This window comes from Dermacentor variabilis, chromosome 7, assembly GCF_050947875.1.
Source record: "Dermacentor variabilis isolate Ectoservices chromosome 7, ASM5094787v1, whole genome shotgun sequence".
Taxonomy (NCBI): domain Eukaryota; kingdom Metazoa; phylum Arthropoda; class Arachnida; order Ixodida; family Ixodidae; genus Dermacentor; species Dermacentor variabilis.
This window is the reverse complement of record NC_134574.1, coordinates 162,417,200-162,441,403: the sequence shown is the minus strand read 5'-3', so window position 1 is coordinate 162,441,403 and position 24,204 is coordinate 162,417,200. Positions and strand designations below refer to the sequence as shown.

General features: G+C 46.9%; 1 protein-coding gene and 1 long non-coding RNA gene across 2 annotated transcripts in view; one reads left to right on the top strand and one right to left on the bottom strand.

The window, feature by feature from the left end:
- The window catches only part of LOC142588365 (uncharacterized), a 198,391-nt gene extending 181,512 nt beyond the window's left edge, over nucleotides 1-16,879 (top strand). The window contains exon 9 of the mRNA XM_075699999.1: nucleotides 16,724-16,879. Coding sequence (XP_075556114.1) covers nucleotides 16,724-16,770 — 47 coding nt within the window. The 3' untranslated portion in view covers nucleotides 16,771-16,879. The remainder of the gene's footprint in view (nucleotides 1-16,723) is intronic.
- LOC142588368 (uncharacterized) lies at nucleotides 9-23,968 on the bottom strand. The gene is made up of 3 exons (XR_012829705.1): nucleotides 23,855-23,968; nucleotides 14,670-14,867; nucleotides 9-258 (listed from the first exon to the last, which is right to left on the bottom strand). It is a non-coding gene; the product is annotated as an uncharacterized LOC142588368 (long non-coding RNA).
- Between the last annotated feature and the right edge of the window lie 236 nt (nucleotides 23,969-24,204).

The window sequence follows — 24,204 nt, the reverse complement described above, 5'->3', positions numbered from 1 at the left end:
ACTGGCACTTCGGTACAGATTTTTATTTGATTTTTTATAACATTTCCATGTCGTATTAGCGCTCATGGCGATATTTATAATGTGGCGTGCATTTATTTTGGCATTCGGTCTGATTCTTGAACATGTTATCATATGGCCAGAACTTTGTATATCCGATAGGTATTACTCTTTTGCATGAATCGCTTTTGACGTCGTAAGTGTAATATTTTCCAATACCATAGAAAACCCTTCTCTTTTTTCGTAAACACGCCGATGATCCTGCAACCAAAAATATGGCGCTTCAAAAAGCATAATGATTAGCTAGACAACATATTTCACTAAAACATTCAGAGCGTCAGCCTAATGGCATAAAAACGGGCCGAGCCAAAGGTGATACCATCGTTTGTTCTTTATAAAAAAAAAGAACGAAGATGACACTACTTATTCCATTGCATTAAACGCACAATACCTTAATGTGCACTTACGTGTTGTAAGTAACACAAAGATACCCAAGAAAGTAGATGGGGAAACGGCGCCGCGGTAGCTCTATAGGTTAGAGCATCGCACGCGTAATGAGAAGACGTGGGGTCGTTCCCCACTTGCGGCAAGTTGCTTTTTCATCCACTTCCATTACCATTAATTTATTATTTCTGTAATTCATTTAGTACGTACAAGTAATTTCCCCTATTTGCCCTTCTTTGCTGGCTTCTCGTGATACGATTAATCAAAATCGACCCCTTGGTTAACCCCCTTCCTTCTCGTTCTTAACGTACAAAGTGACATCAGTCAACTCTTTACAGGGGAAAGTAAGTTCCGGATAATATCATTTGCGCTAGTCGCTTACGAAAATGCCTATTAAAATTATTGAGAACTTCTACCAACTTTCTTTTTACTTTACTGACAGTTCATTTACATTTACATTCTAGTAACATTTGTTCATACACTGTCAAAATACTTCTTTCTTACTTTTGCATAAAGAATATTTCAAATACACCGTTAACAGACTTTCTTCTTACTCTTGTATAAAGAATGTTCAAAATACACTGTTAAAAGACTTCCTTCTTACTTTTGTATAAAGAATATTTTAAGTGCACCGTCAAAAGACTTCCTCCTTACTTTTGTATAAAGAATATTTTAAATACACCGTTAAAAGACTTCCTTCTTAGTTTTGTATAAGGAATATTTTAAGTACATCGTTAACGTATTTTGTTTTAGCTTTTGTCTGAATAATAAATTTAGTACTCCGTCCAAAGGGTCGTTACTTTTGAGGTGTAAAGAATGTTTTAATATACATCATCAAAATATTTTTTTTTTTCTGAAGGACATGTGTCCTAAGTACGTCAACAGCTCGTACTGTTTGCCGAAAAACATTTAGAATGGGAAGTAACTTCAGAGCTTTTTATAATTTTTTTCTAACACACAAAAGTGCGGATATATGACATACTGAGGAATCAAGCTCTTTGTTTTCAATCCCAGCTCCACTGCAAGTCGATGGCGAATTGCAGACGGAGTGCTACTAAAATCTTTAAAGAAATATGTTTGTAAACTGTTAGAACTAATATTTTTAAAGGTTCTACTCGACTATACGTGAGCGTGCGGTGACGTCAGCACACTTCGAGGAAATTAGTTTGCGCTGCACCAACTGACTGGTGTCATAATAGCGGAGTACTCTGCAAGCCGCGCACCAGTTACACAGCTTTAGCCCGGTCTTAGAGGTGGTTAATTAAGGGCCTATTTGCGCTTGAGTCGCGACGCCGCCCGCTTGGCGCACGCGTGCAGTCGTGCGGACAACTGCACATTTCGCACACTCGTTAACAAATTTTGGTATACACTGGGCTCACGCATGCAGTGTAAACCGAAATATGTGTACCAGTCTGCGAAATCTGCAAATTTTCAGCCGACCATATGCGTGTGGGCAGGCGGGTGGTGTGGCGTGCGGCTCGAGGCGTAAATCGACCCTTACCACGCACTGCTACTTCAAGGCAACCAATTAGCTTTGCAACGAGATAATCACGTCAGTGCACTCCGCGATATAAATAGTACGCCATAAGCTGGAACAGGTCAGCACACTAGCGGTACAATATTTGTTAAAAAGAAGAAAAAGAGCTGAAACTCAGAGTAACACGGCGCTGGAACGTTGCCGCTCAAACATCCAAAAGGCTGCAAAATACAGCTGCTGCTGAGTGAGAGCGAGTGTTGACCTGAGAAAGCGCATGGGTCGAATACAAAGAAAAAATGAACTCTTTGCAAGTGACACCTTTCTGTGAAAAAAGAACTAAATAATCCTTACTGTATAAAAAAAAATGTAGCTTTGTTCGGGGTCCCTATTCGCACGCTTTGATCCTTGCCTCCTACCGACGGCTTCAGCACATTAAAGGAAACTAATAGGACGTTGCATCAAAGTGAAGGCAAAGTAACTATGTCAACTGATCTGCTTTACGGCGATGATTGCTTGTTGTGTGAGAAAACAGATCGAAAAGGGATAATTATGCATTCTTAATATTCGGTGCTTTCGCTTCATAACACGGCGACAAAATTCTGAGCTACGACATAGTTTTGCAGTGCCCTTGCAACATCCGTAATTATGGCACTCCGGTTACTAATGACAGGATATCAAAGGTCGGGCTTGCGTGCTTCGGGCGTCTGAAAACCGGTAACGTCATATAGCTGCCATGCTTTCGACATCTATGTAACTATAGAAGTTGCAGTCCTGCGGGAAAGGCGAAGCACCGATTACGATAGCAAATTAGTAGATAGCTGTACGAAGTGAGGATAGTAGTTCTATCCGCCGGATAGACTTGTAGACATTCGCATACTAAATAAATTAACAATGACAGAATGCGTAAGCGTGACTCGACGAGGACGTAGAAAGGAACAGACACACGGAGACAGCGCTGTCTTTGTGTGTATGCTTCTTTCTACGTCCTTGTTCAGTCGCGCTCACACATTCTATCATGCATAGAGTTTCTAAATAAATACCCTAGAGGGAAATGTGGCACTAGTGTCTGCGGGGTTCTCATGAGCGTTGCCTCAAGCTACATGGGAATGATGGGAAGTACAAGCTTCGGATTGACTTCGATCTTTAGACTAGTGGCGTTTGCTTGTGGCCCAGTTAACAAAGTTATACTGAAATATTTTTGCGTAAAATCAAATTTTATTACTGCAGTATGCTATATAATGTACAACACGCTACATAAACTTTGTATGACTTTGAGATTGAAGCATGGTTTACTATTGTCTGTCAGCAGGACACACCAGGGTATGCATACTTGTACGATTCTGTTCCCGATTTAATGCCAAAGAATAATTATTTATTTATTTTTGCAATAGCAACAACAACCGTGCATGTACTTATATAAAAATACTCATCAAGTATTTATGGAAATAAAAATGTTGTATTGTGAGAAAGTGTTGTGCCCTTGAGCGGAATGCTACAAGTGTCGTCTGCTACGACGCCTGTTCGCTGCAAACGCGAGATTTTTCTCGCAGACGACAGGCACTTGCGGACTCTCTCGCTCTTTCGAAAGGCTGCGTCGGCTGTCACGATTGCTGAACGTCTTCAAGTACTTTTAAGCATATCTGCGGCAGAGCTAGCTAGGATGCTTGTGGCCTCCTACGAGTATGCTTCATCATATTTTATATCGACGTACCGCTTCCGAAGCGTTATGGCGTGGCTTTGAGCTTACTCATTATGCAGCAGCAGACTACAGTCAGGAAACAGCAACCTTTCCTACCACAAGTAAGTCTGTGGTCTCAAAGTCCTAAAACACTCATTTCAATTAGCATATAAACGAGCAATGCATAATGAAGCCCTCAATAAAATTTTATTGTCAAGCCGCTAGAAGTCCAACTGTATATGTCTTGTATCAGTAGTGCCTTCTTTTTCCTATTCCGAAGTTTCTTAAAACACGAAATGCTACAGCGCCAACCTAACACACTTAACAAACCAAGGTAGGTCCAAAGACTCAAAACATGTTCTTTCAACGTTTACGATGCCGCCGCTTTCTCGTCAGGGCTTCGACGCCACGCCGCGACACAAATATTGTCCCAGCTGCTGGCCCAGCGCGCTATCGCCACTTTGAACAGCATAACAAGGGCAGAGAGCTTTGCGTTGCACTGTCCCACTGCAGGTTGTAGCACTTGCGCTTGGAGCGAAACCAAAACTGTCAAAAAATACTTGTAGACTAGTTCACCAGTCAATACAATGCCAATCCGAAGCCTGTACTTCCCATCATTCCCATGATGGTTGAACGATCGCAGCGCCAGATTTCCCTCTAGGTATACTAATATGAAACTCTATGCTATCATGGATTCAAAACAACTAGCCCGTCAACGTGTTTTAACTAAAGTAACCAGCACGGTGTCACGCGTGCACAGCTAAACATGAACAAAGATCACTTGATGACAGCGGGAACTGTCTATGAAAACGCTGGAGTAAGGAATCACGGCAGCAGTGGCGAGCCAATTGACCTCCGTGCATATGTCGCTTCAACGCATACGAAACGCCTAAAGCACAGCGCATACGAAACTACCGGCACTACGTGCACTCTGCAAACATCGCAGGTCGCTTTGAAGATGAGGCCCGCGCGGGAGCGAACTTTAGCCATGTCGCAGACCGCTTTCAAGACACACGAGCGCCGGAAACGCGTCCCTACGGCGTCCGCCAAAGGTGTCTACTACGGCGTCCGCGAGTCAAATGGCCGACGCCGTGGTAAACGCCGCCGTGCCGCGTTCCTCGGTCGCGTACGCGAGATCGAACGGCGTTCACCGGCTCACCCTCACACGCTTTCCCTCATACGGAATCTCACGGCGACGCATACGTGAATGGCAGAAATTTGCCTGAAGAGTCTATATAATTGCTATCTCAATAAACGTATTGTACTACAACTTATTTCAGCATTATTTTGCGTTGGGCGCCATGAAGTAAATCTTTGTCTATGAAAGCGGCAAGTGCGAAAGGTTGTTTTTTGCGCAATATAATGTAGCCACATAATTTACGCTACATGATCTTATATTATATTTTTATTAGATTTGGAGAAAAATATCGGTTTTCAGAACAATAATTGTGCCGAAATATAAAATTATACAGCTCCCAACTGCACAACATAATTAAGCCAGCTGTCTTGTCAGGTTATTTTTCAACCTCGGCCATAAGGTACATTGCTCCTCATAAGCGCAGTTTCCAGAAGGGGAGGCGCACACAAAGGCCCGCCACACCTGAAACGCACGGTTCCGCGTAAAGAGGGGCTTTAGTTCGGCGGTGGTCCAGGCGAAGCGCGTGGATGAAAACAATGTGGCATGGCTCTCTTGCACATGCGCATAAATTTGACATTGGTCCGAGTCGAGGAATTCAAGGAGACCATCGCCGTCGATATCAGTTCTTTTGCGACACCGACGTGGTACCGTCGGAGCAATGTAGGTGTTTGATCGCGTATTGTAGCAGCAATCTACCTATTTTTCTCTGCTGTTTCGGCTTATGATGCGTTGTGGCTGATTCATGGGAACAAGCCAACCAGCACGGTGCTTGCGAAGCCCACGGCGCTTGCTTCGTTACGTGATGTGAACGTTTCTGCAATGTCTCTGCCAGCTGCGACGCAGTGTCGTGTGAAGTGATTGTTATTTAGTATTGGCACTGTCCTCGTTTTAAACTGCAGAAGTAGCGAACAGCTGTTCCTCAAGACAGCACTGTGCCGAAGTTTTGTCTGTCTCCAAATTATGATAAAAGACATGTTCTTTTCCATAATTTCTCACAAAAATATTCACAGGGTAGTGATATTCATGTGTCACGTGGTAGTGACTGTGAAGAAAGCAGCCAAACTGAGAAAGACGAAACTAGCGTTTTATTGGGCGAGCTTGTGCCCTCAAAAACAGGCTACGCCCAAAGAACGGCGACAGCGGCAAACACAGTCGGCGGTCGTCGAAAATCTGATCAGCGGGTCAAGCGCGTCTGCTTTTACACATCAGTCGTCGAATGTTCCAGACTAATCGCTGGGACCAGCGCGCCTTCCACAAAGTTCGGCATTATTCGCGTCGCGCAATGATGCAATCAGATTACACAAGGTTGGGCCCGAGACAGTGGATGGAACCATCGATAACATTCCAGAAACTTCCCACACACTCAAGCGCGTCCTGCGCTGTGCGATAACATTTGTTAGGCGGTGAAACGTGTCGCCCGATGAAGACAAGTACTACATGCGTCAATATCCCCCTCTTAAAGAAAGCATCGCCCCGATGCTGCAAACAAACGAAAGTAATAAAGAAAAGCACTCGTAGCAACGAAAACAACAACATAAGGAAATTCGTCAGCGTCCGTAAAGGGGTTTAAGACGCACCACGTGGACCACTTCAGATCGGGCGTGGCGCCACCGTGAATGCGAAATGCCGTCTGGCACGACCTCGTAGTCCGGTGGGCCAATACGTCGGATGACCATGTAGGGTCCGAAATAGCGTCGCAGTAGTTTCTCACTGAGCCCTCGTCGGCGTATCGGGGTCCATACCCAAACACTGTCGCAGGGCTGGTTGGTACTCGACGAAGCGTCGTCGGAGGTTGTAGTGTCGGCTGTCGCTCCTCTGCTGGTTCTTGATCAGCAGACGGGCGAGCTGTAGGGCTTCTTCGGCGCGCTGGAGATAGATAGCGACGTCAAGATTCTCCTTTGTCAGCGCCGTGCGGCAGCATGGCGTCGAGCGTCGTCATCGGGTTCCTGCCGTAAACCAGCTTGGACTGCGTGATCTGTGTTGTTTCTTGCACCACCGTGTTGTAAGCGAATTTACGTACGGCAGGACGGCATCCCAGGTCTTGTGTTCGACGTCGACGTACATTGCTAGCATGTCGGCGAGGGTCTTATTCAGCCGCTCCGTAAGACCATTCGTCTGTGGGTGGTAGGCCGTTGTCCCCCTGTGCCTTGTCTGAGTGTATTGCAGAATGGCTTGGGTGAGCTACGCTGTAAAGGCTGTTCCTCTGTCGGTGATGAGGACTTCTGGGGCGCCATGTCGGAGCACGATGTTTTCGACAAAGAATTTCGCCACTTCGGCTGCGCTACATTTCGGCAGTGCTTCAGTTTCAGCGAAGCGGGTGAGGTAGTCCGTCGCCACGACGATCTACTTATTTCCGGCTGTTGACGTCGGAAAGGGTCCCAACAAATCCATACCGATCTGATGGAATGGTCGGAAAGGAGGCTCGATTGGCAGTAGTAATCCGGCTGGCCTTGTCGGTGGTGTCTTGCGTCGCTGACAGTCTCGGCATGTTCTGACATAACGGGCGACGTCTGCGGTCAGGCATGGCCAATAATACCTTTCCTGTATCCTCGATAGTGTCCGGGAGAATCCGAGGTGTCCAGTGGCCGGATCGCCATGTAGGGCGTGCAATACTTCCGGACGCAGTCCTGACGGGACAACAAGAAGGTAGTTGGTGCGCACTGGTGAGAAGTTCTTTACGAGTAGGTTGTTTCGAAGCGAGAACGAAGACAATCCTCGCTTAAATGCCCTAGGGGCAACGTCAGTGTGCCCTTTCAAATACTCGACGAGGTTTTTCAACACCGGGTCTGCTCGCTGTTGTTCAGCGAAGTCTTCCGCGCTTAAAATGCCAAGGAAGGCGTCGTCATCTTCGTCATCTCGCGGCGGCGAGTCAATGGGGGCGCGTGATAGGCAATCGGCATCAGAGTGTTTTCGTCCGGACCTATAGGTTAAAGTGATATCGCATTCTGGCAGTCTTAAGCTGGAACCGCATGGCGCGTTTTTCGCGAGCGAAAAACGCGACGGGCGGCAAACGCTCGCGTTGCCGCCGACGCGCGTGCACCCGTACGAAAAAAAGGAGCGGCGCTTTCGCGCCGCGCTTTCCGGGTTGCCAGACAACATAACTCTCAACGACATGTATTGTCTCTGTTACCGCATATATAATATGCCCTTAAACTTACAGAACACTACAATAAAAATAATCTGAGTGTAATTAGACAGCGACATTTCTTTCCGAAGTGTATTTATCAAGCTTAATTTCAAGCAGCAATATTGTTTGCGAAACTGCGACTATGTACCTTCCGCATGCTGAGAAGCCGCTGCTTGTTTACAACTTCACATATAAAGAGGAGGGTCGGCCGCTTACTACCGAGCAGAAGAGGCGATTGCTACTATTAAGGGGGGTGCTGATACTGAAGCAAGAAAAAATGCGGCTCTGGAGGTACATGTGGGTGCGGCCTGCCTGGTTGAGAAGAGAGCGAGCACCATACACTGGTAATATTATTAGCAAATTGTCTTGCCAGTATTAGCGATGAAACGCGACGCTTCTCCACTTTAGTTATTAGGGTCTCGTTGAAGGTTGCTTTGTTCATTTTAGGTGAACACGATGCGCGAACCAACACGATGCGCGGACGAAATCACGGTAGCACATGTTTTCCTTGATGCGCGCGCCAGTTCTGTCGAGAAAAAAAATATTCCGCCAAGGAGGTTCCGTCGAGATGCGCAGAGAGCAGGGCCATCTGGTGCCAAAAAAAGAACCAAAATGCCACGTGACCAAATGCCACGTGACTTACCTGAACTCTGATTGGTGGACACGCCGCGCGACGCGTTTTTTACTACTACGAGCAGCAGCAGCACGCGGCGGCGCGATTTCGTGACGGATCATGCTGGGCACGCGTCAAAATGACGCGCGCGTCCCACCATCCGCGCGTCAATCGCGCCTGAAATCGCGCCATGCGGTTCCGCCTTTAGGCTCCACCGCGCCAGCCGTCCTGAAGGATTCTTTCAATTCGCTAGCCAACACAAGGCGTGATGGTCGCTGACGACTTTGAATGGCCGGCCATATAGGTAAGGGCGAAATTTCGCTGTAGCCCAAACGACTGCGAGGCGCTCCTTTTCGGTTGTACAATAATTGACTTCCGCTTTTGACAACGACGGGCTAGCGTAAGCTATCACGTGTTCATGTCCATCTTTTCTCTGGACTAGGACGGCACCGAGGCCTAGGCTACTGGCGTCAGTGTGGATTTCGGTATCAGCGTGCTCGTCGAAGTGCGCAAGTACGGGCGGCGACTGCATGGGTGGTTTGAGTTCTTGAAATGCGTCGGCCTGCGGCGTTTCCCACTTGAACACAACGTCACATTTAGTTAGCTGTGTCAGCGGCTCAGCGATGCGTGAAAAGGCCTTGACAAATCACCTGTAGTAGGCACACATGCCAAGAAATCTACGCACTGCCTTCTTGTCGATGGGCTGCGGGAACTTTGCGATGGCAGCTGTCTTCTGCGGGTCGGGGCGGACTTCAGACTTGCTGATGACGTGGCCGAGAAACAGAAGCTCATCGTAAGCGAAGCGGCACTTTTCTGGCATCAGAGTGAGCCCTGATGACTTGATGGCCTTTAGTACTGTCGCAAGCCGCCTAAGGTGATCGTCGAAATTTCCGGCGAAGACGACGACGTCATCCAAGTAAACAAGACAGGTCTGCCACTTCAATCCTGCTAACACCGTGTCCATGACGCGCTGGAACGTTGCAGGCGCCGAGCACAGTCCGAATGGCATGACCTTGAACTCGTAGAGGCCGTCTGGCGTGATGAAGGCGGTCTTCTCGCGATCTCTCATCGACTTCTGTTTGCCAGTAGCCAGACTTGAGATCCATCGATGAGAAGTATTTTGCGTTGGAGAGCCGATCTAATGCGTCGTCTATCCGTGGTAGGGGGTATACATCCTTCTTTGTGATCTTGTTCAATCGACGATAATCGACGCAGAAACGTAAGGTTCCGTCCTCTTTCTTCACCAAGACAACAGGGGTTGCCCACGGGCTTTTTGACTGCTGGATGATGTCGTAGCGCAGGATTTCGTCGACTTGTTCTTTTATAGTTCTGTTCTTATAACTCGGTAAGGGCTCTGGCGGAGTGGTCGAGTGCACTCCTCTGTGATTATGCGATGCTTGACGACTGGTGTTTGTCGAATCCTCGATGACGTCGAAAAGCACCTTTTGTACCGTCGGAGCAGACTTCTGACCTTCTGTTGCTTAATCACGGGGAGACTTGGATTATTGTCGTTGTCTGGTTCGGGAACCATGGTCGTCGAAGTAGATGCAGCGGAATCCGAGAGGACAAACGCACAATTGGTTGCCAGAATTTCTTAGATGTACGCGATCGTCTTGCCCTTGTTGATGTGCTTGAACTCCTGGCTGAAGTTTGTCGGCAACACTTCAGTTTTCCCTGCATGCAGTCAAGCGATCCCTCTTGCGACGCAAATTTCACGGTCTAGCAGCAGACGTTGGTCAGCCTCGATGACGCCTTCTACGTCGGCAGGTGTTTTAGTGCCCACGGAAGTGACAATACTGGAGCGAGGCGGGATGCTGACTTGACTTTCGAGCACGCCTAAGGCATCGTGACTACGAGAGCTCTCCGGCGGTATCGCTCGATCTTCCGACAGCGTTATCGACTTCGAGTTGAGGTCGATGATTGCACGGTGTTGGTTCAGGAAGTCAATCCCGAGAATGACGTCTCGTGAACACTGCTGGGGAATAACGATGGTGGCAGGGTAAGTCCGGTCATGAACGGTAATTATTGCCGTGCAGATTCCAGTTGGCGTGATGAGGTGTCCTCCAGCGGTCCGAATTTGAGGGCCTTCCCATGTAGTTTTAACTTTCTTCAACTGGGCGGTGATGTGTACACTCATTACGGAGTAATCGGCCCCTGTGTCCACTAAGGCGGTAACTGCGAGGCCGTCGAGAAGCACGTCGAGGTCGGTGGTTCTTTGTCTATCGTTGCAGTTAGGTCTTGGCGTCGGATCACGGTTGCGTCGTGTTGAACTGAAGCTGGAACGTCGCGTCGTCAAGTCGTCTTTCGTCGGTGTAGACTTGGCTTCCTGACTTCGTAGGGACGGCGGCGTGTCGTTATTATGTCGTCGAGATGGTCTCTTCGGCGTCTTCGTCGGCGGCGGAGGATCTTCGTCAGTTGGACGAACAGCAACCGCACCTCCATCAGTTGCTGCTTTTAGTTTTCCGGATATGGGCTCGGAGAGTGGCCCCGGGCTGGGCCAGTGTATGGTCGTTGCTGCGTTGGCTGGTAGCGGCCTGGTGACGGCGAACGGAACGGTCGTCGAGCGCTCCACTGAGTGGCGGCGAGGTAGTCGGCGACATCGCGAGGTCGTTCGCCAAGGTGTGGTCGCGCCACGTTGAAGGCGTACCCTCGCAGTCCCATTTCGCGGTATGGGCATCGGCGGTAGACGTGACCCGTTTCTCCGCAGTGGTAGCAGAGTGGGCGGTGGTCAGGAGTGCGCCAAATGTCCGTCTTTCACGCGTAGCGGCGCTGGGCGACGGGCGGGCGGCGGCGGGGGCGGCGGCGGGGGCGGCGGCGGTGGACGACGGAATTGTGGCGTTAAAGGTCCCTGGCGCGGTCGGGCAGGGGGGCCTTCGCGGCAGGCGATGGCGGCGTAGGACATCGCTTCCGGCTGGAGCTGCGGTGATTCTGGTTGCACCTCAGGAACTAAGGCATCGCTCAAGATAATCTCTGACGATTTTGGCGATTGAGGCTACTTGAGGCGGCGACCTAGGGTACAACTTCTGCAGCTCTTCCCGTACGACCACTCTGATAGTCTGGCGCAGATCATCGGTGGCCAGCGATTGAATTCCTGTGTAGTTGGTGGAGTTCGTGCGGCGGTTGAATAGCCCGTTCCGCATTTCGAGCGTTTTCTCGATGCTGGTGGCCTCGCGAAGAAACTCTTATACGGTCTTGGGTGGGCTTCGTATCATTGCGCCGAAAAGTTCTTGACACCATGCATGAGCAGGGGGACTTTCTTTTCTTCGGGCATATTCGGGTCGGAGTGGCGGAACAGACGGTTCATTTCTTCCGTGAATATGTCAACATTCTCGTTAGGTAGCTGCACTCGGGCGTGCAGAAGGGCTTCGGCCCTTGCGCACGACGCTCATAAAGGTGCGCAGGAAGCCGCTATGGAACAGGTTCCATGTTGTCATGGTCGACTTCCGGTTCTCAAACCACGTTCTGGCGGCGTCTTCTAAGGCGAAGTATACATGCCATAACTTGTCGTCAGAGTCGCAGTTGTTGAAAGTCGCGATTCGTTCGTAGGTCTCCAGCCAGGATTCCGGGTCTTCAGTAGCAGCTCCGTGGAAGGTCGGTGGGTCCCGAGGTTGTGGCAGGATTGGGGTTTTCTTGGCCAGAATCTTCTTTGTCGTCTCAGGTAGAAGTCCGTGCTCTGGGGACAGTCCTTGCAGTCTGCGGCTAGCAGGCTTGTCTTGGGCGATGTCGGTTTTGTCCTCGGGCTTCGTGCTTGGATCGCGGCTTTGCGGGGGCGTTCGGTACATGAACGCACAAGCACCTCCACCAGATGTCACGTGGTAGCGACTGTGAAGAAAGCAGCCAAACTGAGAATGACGAAACTAGCGTCTTATTGGGCGAACTTGTGCCCTCAAAAACAGGCTACACTCAAAGAACGGCGACAGCGGCTAACACAGTCGGCGATCGTCGAAAATCGGATCAACCCGCCGTGGTTGGTCAGTGGCTATGGTGTTGGGCTGCTGAGCACGAGGTCGCGGGATCGAATCCCGGCCACGGCGGCCGCATATCGATGGGGGCGAAATGCCAAAACACCCGTGTGCTTAGATTTAGGTGCACGTTAAAGAACCCCAGGTGGTCAAAATTTCCGGAGTCCTCCACTACGGCGTGCCTCATAATCAGAAAGTGGTTTTGGCACGTAAAACCCCAAATATTATTATTAAAGAACCCCAGGTGGTCAAAAATTTCCGGAGTCCTCCACTACGGCGTGCCTCATAATCAGAAAGTGGTTTTGGCACATAAAACCCCAAATCATATTATTAAAATCGGATCAGCAGGTCAAGTGCGTCGGCTTTTATACATCAGTCGTCGAATGTTCCAGACTAATCGCTGGGACCAGCGCGCCTTCCACAAAGTTCTACATTATTCGCGTCACGCACAGATGCAATCAGATTACAGAAGGTTCGGTTCCAGAGAGTGGATGTAACCATCGATAACATTCCAGAAACTTCCAGTTACTATAAACAGGAAGCGTACATGCACCACGTTTTCACAGAGGTCGCGATTACTAATGTGTGGAAAATATTGTCTGTTCATAAACTCATTATTTGCTTTTTCCTACTCTGGCTGTACAGGATGAGAAGTAGTGAAATATACAACGTATAGTTTCATGGTTGACAATCACATACGCTGCACTGGTTAGACAAGTGTGAATGTGAAAGAAAATCATTCGCACTTGTCTACGTGCGAAATTTCACCATAAATAAACCATATAATTCACTTTTTGAGCGAGTAAATTATTTGTGCAGAAAATTTGCTAAGAAAATATTTTGGGAAACTGAAATTATTCAGGCCACAACTTTGGGGGCGGGCTATAACATTGGTTTAGGCTATTCCCTATTTTGCGGAAGCGACTTTGCACACTTTACTAATTTTATTAACAGTAGTAAACACAACGCAGCAAAGGATATGCGTTGCAAAATGCGCTCCATCTCTACCATTTCCTCTGCAAGTAACAGTGATAACGGCTACAATTTTAGCATTCATGTGAACTTGCATGTGAACCTTGTTAAACAGCTGTTCTGAATATGTGATGCGCTAACCTGAACATGATGTTAACACTGACCATCTTGTTTCCGAGCAGGGTTCACTCTGCAAACATTCTTAGAGACATCATCTCTGAATGAAAAAAATACATTATCATCGATTCTTGCTAGAGATTATGCGACAGCTGCCATGGCGTTATCAAATAAGTCATTTTTATTTATTATTTTCGTTAATTTCTGTATAACTTTTCCCATAATGCTCTATGAATAAACTTTTTTCAGTGCAAACTTGCATCTGTTTTTCATCTACATGCACCTTCTAGGATGCTATTACCTTTTACCAAAATGTTCACACATACTGACAAATGTTTACACTATGCTACTAAGTCGTAAGTACGACGAATTTTACTAGGGTGCTAGCAAAACATCAGCAGCGTGTACACAAGCACACGTAAGTAAAATATTGCCACAATGTTACTACAGAGCCTAAAGACTTGTGTTGGTTGACGGTTACTCGATTGTTTACAGAACATCTATGGATATGCTTCAATTGAAGTATGACGAGGCCATTTGTTAACAGGATGTTACCAGGGTGTATAAAGACAAATGTTACTAGGTGATTGGTAGGAAGTTGGCAGTACGTTTACAAACATTCTTTAATTGGAAGAGTGTTAATATATGGTTAGTAGGAAGTTGGGCAGAAGATATATGAACATTCTTCGTTTGAAAGATTGTTACTAGGGTGTACAGAGACAAATGTTCGTAAGAAATTGGTAGGAAGCTTAAAAACATCCTATGAACACGCTTCTGTTGGGAGTTGGTGGCCAATTGTTTCTAGGGTGTTACTAGAGCGCTGTCAGAATGTATAAAAGACGGTTGGTAGGTTCTAGTAACAATAGTCAAAAGACGGTCTAAAAAATGTTGCTAGAAATTTTTATAAGGGATAGCGGCAATGCTTGTGTCCGATAAGACATATTGTCATGCATGTTGAAGACATAACCACGCTTTTGTCGATTGTTAATCAACGAAGGGCATGCAATTAAGAAACTGCGGTATTCAGAACAACGCGCGTGGCAGTTCTGTATGTATTGTGTTCTGTATTGGAAACTGTCTTCTTGTAAGCATTATTTGAGAATGAAGTCAAAAATGAACTGAAAAGATGGGATTCTTCGCTTACCAACGCATGTCTCAAGGCACTTTTTTCTCTTAGAAAAATTGTTCTCGTTTGCGTTTCCACACGTTTCTGTGATAAACATGACACAGCTTCTTGATTCCTTTCTGTAGACATAGCGTGGTTGCAGTGGATTTCCTTCACATTTTGGCCTCGTAGCAACAATTGGTAGGCGACATATTTCATTTGCTGCAGTGGTAAGGTCTGGAAACAAATAAAATCATAGACAAACATGTCTTGCTATTTATTACTTTTGAGTATATGCCTCTGTTGTAATGACTTGATTATTTGTGACACGGAGGCAACCTGCAGTCGCAAGATGGTGTAGCAGTTCATCTGTCTACGTCATGTCATGCAGCTTGAAGCATACCTCAAAACCCACAACCGCTCTTCTGAAATATCGACCGCATTTGACATAGTACGTTTAAATATGTCTGATGTCTTCTGAACGTTTCAAATATTGTGTCATATTTAGCAAATAAAATGTTTCGACAGTTTGACACCATCACTCTCGCTCAGTTTTAAACAAGGTTTCCGGCTCCTGTCCTCGGGCAGAGATACTACATTGTTTTGTAACAGCTGCAACATAACTCTAAACGCTAAAGCAAAAGTATGAGTGCTTTCGTAATTTTCCGAACTTACTTCCGTGTTACTGTTCAAATAATGCTGCTTGGAAACCACTGGGGCGTATTTAAGACATAATAATATTTATCCGCTCTCCACTACGTCACTCTTTCTTTTTGTCCCGCATTGTTGGGTGACCGAGAAGGATTATCTGTTTAACGTGAAAAACCTTGAGGCATATTGAACCAGCAAGAGCCACGGTGATACCCTCATAGAAGTGTTGCTTCTCATTTCTCAAAGATACTGCCAATATTTCGCCTTTTGATTTAGTTTCTCAACACTGAAACAAATTTCACAACAAATAGTAACCTCCAGTCATAATAGTGGAAAACAAGAAGATAATGAATGTACGAGTAACTGAACTACTGCCATTGGAAATAGGGTCTAAATGAATGCACTTGTGCAGTAGAGGTTTTTCGAGCATTTCTGCAGCGCACTTTTTAGGAGCGTATTATCTGAAATGCGTCTTCGCGCCTCCTGCTAGCCAAAACACTGTGACCCGGTCTGTTATATTTTGAACCCCTGAATGCTAAAAAGAGCCTAAATAAATGTAAGGGAAACATGCACCACCAGAGCTATCGCAGGTTAGAAGCCAATTAACGGAAAAATGAAGAGGGGTAGAAAGCACAAAAGGAAATTCAGTGAAAAAGCTAATCGTAAATAAAGAAAAAATACCGAGTCTGATAACGGTCACTTACCGAGTCTGATGAAATATCTGATGTTTCAAAACCGTTTTCACTGAGTTGAACAGGAAATTGTGAAACCACAATAACACGCGCCATACACGTCTGCTCAGGTGACGATGCATTGAAAAAGGAATTACGGATGGTCCACAGTGAGCTAACCCGGAACGGCTACCCTAGTCGTTTCATATGCACTGCTGAGAAGCGGATATTATAGCCAAGCTTACAGACAACAAGACAATCTCTGCACGTGTAGCCATCCTTTGCGTCCCAGGTATCAGCGAGGCATTGTCGCGCGTGTTTTAGAAATACGACTTGCGCATTTCCCACATTCCGACCGGCAAGCTCAAGAACCAGCTAATGAATGCGAAAGACAAGTTACCCATTGAATCATTAAATCACCATCAGTAAAATTACTAGCCTACGTCCATTATGTCCGCCCTAAGTTAGAATATGCACACTCTTTCTGAGATCTTCATCAACATACCCTATCTAATACACTTGAATCAGTTCGAAACCGTGCAGCCCAGTTTATTTACTCCGAATCTCTGAATATTCTTATCATATATGCATGCGTTCCTGAACGAAAAACCCGTGCCGGTCTTGCTAATCTAGAATCTGGACGTCATATTTCTAGACTGTCCTTTTCACAAATTCTATCATTCGCCATTTAACATTTAAGCTATATTACCTGCTCATCGCCAGTACAGCCACATTAACCACAAAAAAGCTGTGTATCTACCTCCTTCGCAGATCCTCCCATCTACGATCATTTTTTTGTGAAAACCGCAAGGGGCTGAAACGGTCTGCCAGCCAACGCCACGCACCACTCCGAGACACTTCAATTCAAGGCTTTTCTAAAATGACTGTTTTGTTGAACTCAGCCTATATCTCATATAATACCCAATATCTGCGGACATTGACGTGTAATAAATATTTAAATAAATAATTAATTCCCAGGAGTCGTGTATAAGATACCATGCGCTGATTGCCATCAAGCATATATTGTCAAAACAGGGAAGTTTTCCAAACGGCTCAAGAGCCAGAAACGTGACGTAAAAATAACAGTCACACGACGAACGCCATTGCCGAGCATAAGCAAAAGCATAATCACAAGATTGACTGGGACAATGTCGCTGTTGTCGCTAAGGAAAAAAGACGTCATCCTGGTGGTTGCTAGAATCGCTAATCATTCAGTCGACGCCAGCTACGATGAACCGACAGCAGGGACTATGCCTGCCATTTATGCACGCTCGTTACTTCACGTGCTGGCTACATAAGTGATGACGATTTCCAGTCCAACTCGCTGAATCAGGAGCCCGTACGCCATTCCGAAATGTCAGATACTTCATCAGACTCAGTGACCGTGATTCTCCTCATTCCACGCCTGACCACATGAACTTTCGTCGAACCCTTCATTAAATTAACAGATGATGATGTGCGGGAGAAAGGCCTGTATTGAAATGGCATGTAACGTCTCGTCAACTCTGTCAGTGTGTTTCATTGGCGATACGACTTGAAATATGAGATGTGAAAGAAAAAGAAAACCTCCAGAGTTTTCGGGTTTTTTAGCTTTGAATAGGACCCGAGAAGGTTCGGCGTGGTGGTAAGGCAGGTGACGCAGCTTGACGAGCTTTCGTGGCTGTAATTGCCGAGGTTCGTACTGAAAAGCAAAAACTCAGAGATGCATGATTAATCTGGAGACAAGTATACAGATCGAGAAGATCGTCAGAAGAGGTGTGTGTGTGTGGGTGAAAAGCAGTGGGAAGGTATCTGAAGTGAATGTGCGAAAGCGCAGGCATATGCTAAGGAGAGGGAGAATAAAATGGGCGATGAGAAGTCAAGCACTCTGTCTATCAAGCCCTCAGAGACAAGCTCCACCATTGTTGGCGCAAACAAGGAGCCGACAGGACAAAAGCTGTGAAAAAGGAAAAAAACATGAAAAGAAGGGGAAAAAAGGAGAAACACGAAACAGACAAGCATGGGGATGAAAATAATGGGACGTTACTTGTTCAGGAACGAACAGGGGACGTGGATGAAGAACTATCTTCAGTAAAGTCGAAATAATAGGGCTCTCCTCCTTTTATCTGTAAGTAAAGATTTATAGTGGGCAGGCGTTGTTATAATGCCTTGATTGGGTATGAGCGAACATGCCATCTGATGAGTTAAAAGGAATTCATTGAAGTAGTGAAGAGTATCGGTACATGTTGCACCGCATGCACAACTAATGTGAGGTGAAAGATGAAATCGGAAATAGTAGAATGCCAAAGAATCAGGCCTGGAGTTGTAATGAGATGTGCTATTGGTTTTCTGGACGGCAAGGGAGAAATGCTATTGGTATCCGGAACCCATTTAAAGAGTGCCCGTACATGCAATGAAGTGCGAAAGGAATAGTGTTGGTTGCCTGGAATTCGCCAAGTCACCCTGTAAAAATTTCATTGGTTTGTTGTTGGTCATGTTAGGCAATGTCTGCCGTGTAAACTGGAGGCAGACATTGCGTGTTGTATACAATTGCAATTTGAGGGCGCCCGCAATGTTACGTCTCTGAACGGGTGACATCGACTGGCAAGAGTGTTTACTGATCAGAGAAAGGAAGAAAGAATCTGGAGTATTGTTGCAGCTTGAATAGTGGGTTCTGCACGAGGGAGAAAGGGAGCGACAGTGAACAAGAAAGGACTACCTTGTTCAGAAGTGTGGGTGCGGTAGGAAGGAGAAACAAGAAAGCATTTGTAAATTAAACTAAAATTTAAAGTGCAGCAAAAGAAAACAGAAATGCTTCAAGCAAATGAATAATGAGAGTGAAATAAAAAACAAAAATAGAGTGCAGCAACAAAGAAGGTCGTAGAGGCGCGTGCGTCAGGCCAAAGAGAGAAAAAGGTGCCACGCGGTGGCGCACAAGTGCTGGGAGCTTGGTTTGGCGGCAGCAAGGAATGCACGCTCTGACGGCTTGACAACAGAGAGTCGACTGGATTTATTCAAAAGTAAAGCAGGTTTTCCGAGTGGCAGTAGTAGCGCCCCAGTGAGACAGCTGCTCTTTGGTTCCAAGAAAGAGCCTGGGGGCAATAACCCCCACGGCGAGGCAAACTGTATTTCCGGAGCAGGGGGCGATGACCCCCACGGCGGAGCCACAAAGTGACTCACGGTCGCTACACAAGTACTGGCGCCCGGTGCAGTAGCTAGAAAGAGTACGTTGTTTATATACTGCAGGCTTCGATAAATACGTGCAAGACAAGCCACCACGCGACCTCTGAGACGCAGAACATGATTGTTATGCTGTTCCTAGCCATGCTCTGTGCTCATGCGCGCGATGCGCTGATGGAAACAAGTTTATTTTTTCATGGATTAAAACAACTTTATTTCGATTCGCTGAACTCCCGTCGGGTGCGACGACGCCCGACCAACACGCCTATAATCGAGGCAGGACACTGCAGAATTCCCCATGCGAATCGAACATGTTTCTTTAAGACGCGGGCCAGCACACGGTGAGCACTGCGCTCGCGAGGGCTTTACTTTGTGTGGGCAGGCGCGTTTAGTATGCGCAAAACGTATATGTCGGAACCGGAGATCATCCCGCACAGCAACCGAAGTCCACACAATAATTAGCCTGCCGCGGGTCATGAGGGGGCGGAAAGTGGCCACGTCAACCTGGATAAAGTTACCCGATGTTTCCCAGAATGACGCACGTATTTTGCACAAGTCGGAATTACGCTGAATGGTTGAGTGCCACGCATAAACTGCTAGCACGAACAAACGTCTCAGCGCAACGCACGTAGTCAGCGGGTTGGTCGGCTTGATAGTTTAGAAAATTTTCAACTACTAAAGAACCACTTGTAAACATAGCTCAGAACACCGGAGTGAACGCATTCCGCACCCCTCTTTCATGTAGCCAAACCACTATGGTGAGGAATAAAACGTACTACCTCTGATCAGCAGCAGAATGCCTTAGTGACTGAGAACGCTGCAGGTGCATTGCAATATAAGAGCAATAAGTACATTGTCCTAGTGTAGGCTGTATAGAAAAATGAGTTCATAATTGCAGTAAGTAAGTAAGTGCAGAAGATGCAGCAAATAGGCATTTTATTTGCATTGCCTTCACCAAATAGGTATACATTTTAAAAGGATTGCAGGGAGTACTTCACCAATTAATTGTGTAAGTTCGGATATCTTTAGCCCGATAAAGTCAGATGATACAAAAATGCAAGCCTGTCTTCCGTGGAGTTCATAGCCAGGTACAAATAAGGCAAAACCTGACACTGATGACTTCTGCAGTGCATAGAATTCGGTCCAATTTCACTCAGAAAACGCAAACTGATATGCTGGGGAGAGGATCACTGGCGCACCCTTAGCAGACGCTCATGAAAGACGTGACTGTTTACCTCTCACAGTCAAGCGAGCATGAAGCGAGCGAGAAAGTAGCTGAATAATACACAAGTCGAACATACTTTCCGAAACACCAAGTACGTTTCAGCCCCCTCCACTCTCACGCCACGCCAAAAACTTCTTTACGCAACCAGTCCTTAGAGCGCAGCTCTTAGGCACCCGTCCCTGCGTTGAGCGTCGGCTACGTTATACCTCGTAACCGAGCGAACGCGGAGTACAGCGTTAGGTGAAAGAAGCGCGTGCGAGGAGGAAAGTGACAGAGCAGCGGTGTAGAGAGGGCCTGCGCATGCGCTAAGTTGTCACCACGGCATATGTAGCCACGTGGGCGATCTCATCTGCGCGTCCAAGGGGTAGGGGATGCAGGGTGGCGTGAAGTTGGGAGGGCTACGCCAATTCAGTCTACGCCACCAACATAGAGAAAGAAATTTAACAAGAGACACTCAGCGAAAACTGGCAACAAGAAAAACGTCACGCCTGGCGTTCGCCCCCATCTGTTAGCTGACGCGAGCATCGAAAAAAAAAAATGAATATGAAATGAACTTACAATGTTTTCTTTTTCTTTTATTATTTCACGCTAAACTAAAGAATTTTGCGTATAAGTGAACTTTGTGATTTATTTTTCTCGCGTTACCTAGCAGTAAGCTAACGACGCGCCAGATGCATGCGCCAGACACGCCACCGAAGCGAGCAAGGCCGGCTAAGCATGGGAAGTTTGCCTGTTCGGCGACCAGTTTCTCCCTCTCTCTCTCTTTTGTTTGAATGTAGCCTGCTTTGTTGGGCTCCCTACGTATTCTTGTGTTCTTCTGCACTTCGACACGGCACCGCTGCACTATTGGACGACGGCAAGCTGAGAAATTTTGTTTGAAACTCTGCGGCGCATTTCAAGCAATTTAGGCTTTTACGGAACGGAACAGACCCGTGTGACGCAGTTAGCGAAAACCAGCTCGGCCGTCCTGGCGCAGCTAAACTGATTTAATGACTCGTACAGGGAGATGTTTGCGACCCCTATAGCTATTTCGGTAGTTTTTGGGCATGCTCGCTGCACCTGGCTTTGTGACGCAGTTAACGTAAAGCAGCTCGGCCGTGTGATGCAGTTTCGCGTGTACTGAATCTTACTGGGACAAGTTGGTGATGGTTTCTCTCGCCCCCAAATTAATGTAATTAATTTCCTTACTGTTAGGCGATACCTTTGAGGCATGCTCGTCGCACTCGGGGTTGTGACGGAGTTCGCATAAAGCAGTTCGGCCGTGTGACGCAGTTTCTCATTAACTGAATCTTACTGAGATAAGTTATGCCCGGGAATGGGGTAATGCTTGGAAATCCAATGTTTTCTTCATATTTTATTGTATTATTTGCGATGAGCCGGGTATTTTGTACGCCATCCATGTAAAAGCGAAATGCTTTTGTTTGTAATGCCGCCCATTTACCAATTTACACGCAGTATTCCTGTAAGGTCTAAATACCAAGTATACACACGCTTCTAATATACGTTCCTTTTCATTTGATGGCGTCCGGTAGAGCATTGTACGGGATATACTGCTCCTTACCTATTGCCACAACGTTGGATGCGTACACAAAAAGCCCGCAATGAGCATATATATATATATATATATATATATATATATATATATATATATATATATATATATATATATATATAAGCAGCAAAATCAATATACCCTCATTTAGAAGGCATCTTGCGACTATATCAAATTGCACGTGGTACAGATGCGATAGTGGCTTGTAAAGGGCGTTCGCAATCACCATTCACAACGAATACGCACTACGAGTGGGCGCGGTTGAGCAGTAGAAGAAAAAAAAATGCCGTGCCGATCAGCGCAGCAGCCGTAAGGCGTGCCAGCTAGAGTTCAAAACGCGCACGCTCTCGACCGAGACTGCAGGTGTAGTTCACATCTTAATCCCAGCCGCTTGTTGCGCTACATTCATTCCTGGCTTAAGACCCCTTAAACTTCGTAAAGTAGCGATGCGTTTTGAAAAATGCCGCCTCCTCCTCCCGAGCTCTCGCCGACGCCGCGTCGCTATTGGCCTAATAGCATCACGTGGGTCCTCCCGCCGGCTTCGTTTGTTTACAGTCGTGCTTCAGCGCCATTTTCGCTTGAGAAGCGTCTACGGAGAGGGGAGGAGCGCATGTAGGCGCCGTTGCTACGCTGGAGCGATGTAGGCGGCGTAGCGTCGAGGAGGGAGCGTGAAAGAGAGGGAAAACGAGGAGGACTGAAGGCGGAGAGTGTCGCTACTTTACGAAGTTTAAGGGGTTTTAGCGGGGTTCTATGGGGGATGGGGGTTTCCACTCTTGTTGAATGTCTCTCATGGTCCCAGCGTGTGTGACGGGATTCACTGCACCTGCCCGGAGCGATGTCGAGTGGCTACGAGTAAGGCTCGATGTGACGCTCCCTTGGGTGTAGTCGCCGCTGACATTGGTGGCACGATTTCGCCGCAACGAAGGGCCGCTCTCGTCGTTGTTGGAACGAAAGCGGACGAAGAAAAGCACAGTGCCATGCAAGATTGGCTATGCAGCGACGATGGCTACGATATGGCGTCAGAGTACCGCGCGTCGTCTATATGGAATCAAAGCGCTGCGTGGCGGCTGCTGTGAATCGCGCCCACGCTTCACCCACGTGCTGTCTCTCCCGATCTCCCGATTAGCGAGGCAATCGCGCCACACTTCGCTCCGTTTGCAATGTGCGGCACGAGACAGATTGTCTACGCTGGCTGCGCTACTCACGGCGCTCTCTTCCAAATACAAACCGTTTACATGTATAATCATAATGCAAATACTGACACGCGAAAGGAAAGCACGGGAACAGCTGCGCCCAATTTTCCCGTTCCGGAGCATTGTAATCGTCTGTAATTTTTTTTTTTTTTTGCTTTCCTCACTCCTCCGCGCGCGAACTTCTTCCTCTGAATCACTTTGATGACGTTGCTTTGCCCGCTGATAGTAGTAATTGCAATACAAAGACATTTTGCCCCAGCCGACAGTTTAATCTGGGATATTGTGTTCGGCACAACGCGCAAAAAGGCGTAAGCAAGTTTTCATGTTTGTGTTGCCCCTAGTGGCCGTCTGCAGATACTTAGACACGCCTTTTCATCTGCGTGTGCTGCCTATTCCTAGTTAGACCAGACAACTTTTCTTACTGCACCTCTGCGCCTACGGTGGTTGCTTAGTGGCTGTGGTGTTGGGCTGCTAAGCACGAGGTCGCGGGATCTAATCCCGGCTACGGCGGCCGCATTTTGATGGGGGCGAAATGCGAAAACACCCATGGTACTTAGATTCAGCTGCACGTTAAAGAACACCAGCTGGTCAAAATTTTTGGAGTCCCCCACTACGGCGTGCCTTATAATCAAAGTAGTTTTGGCACTTAAAATTCCATAATTTAATTTTTACCTGCCGCCTCTGATGCACCATACGGTTTCCGCACACGATAATGTTAGCTTGGAGGAAATGTTTCGTTCATTTGTAAAGCATGAACATGAATGAAAGCTTACCGTTCGTCAGCGAAAGGAAAAGCAGCGTAAGCAGCTTCATTTCTTGTAAATCACCGATGTTTTCGTGAAGTATCACACACAGGATACCACAGTCATTTCTTATATGCGCAGTTAGTGCCATTTACAGGGAAGATAGCGGTCGTCTCCTGAACTTTCTTTAAATCAAAGTTCTTGACGTTCGTTTTAACCGGTCGGAATATATGATAATTTAACTATATGAAGCGCTAATTATCATAGCCCAGTCTTCATAGTGGTAGCAAAGAATAAAGCGAAAGAGTTTGTCTTCTATGAATAAGCACTCCAAAACCGCAATAATAAGCACGATATTAGCAGTTTACCTGATGACCTTT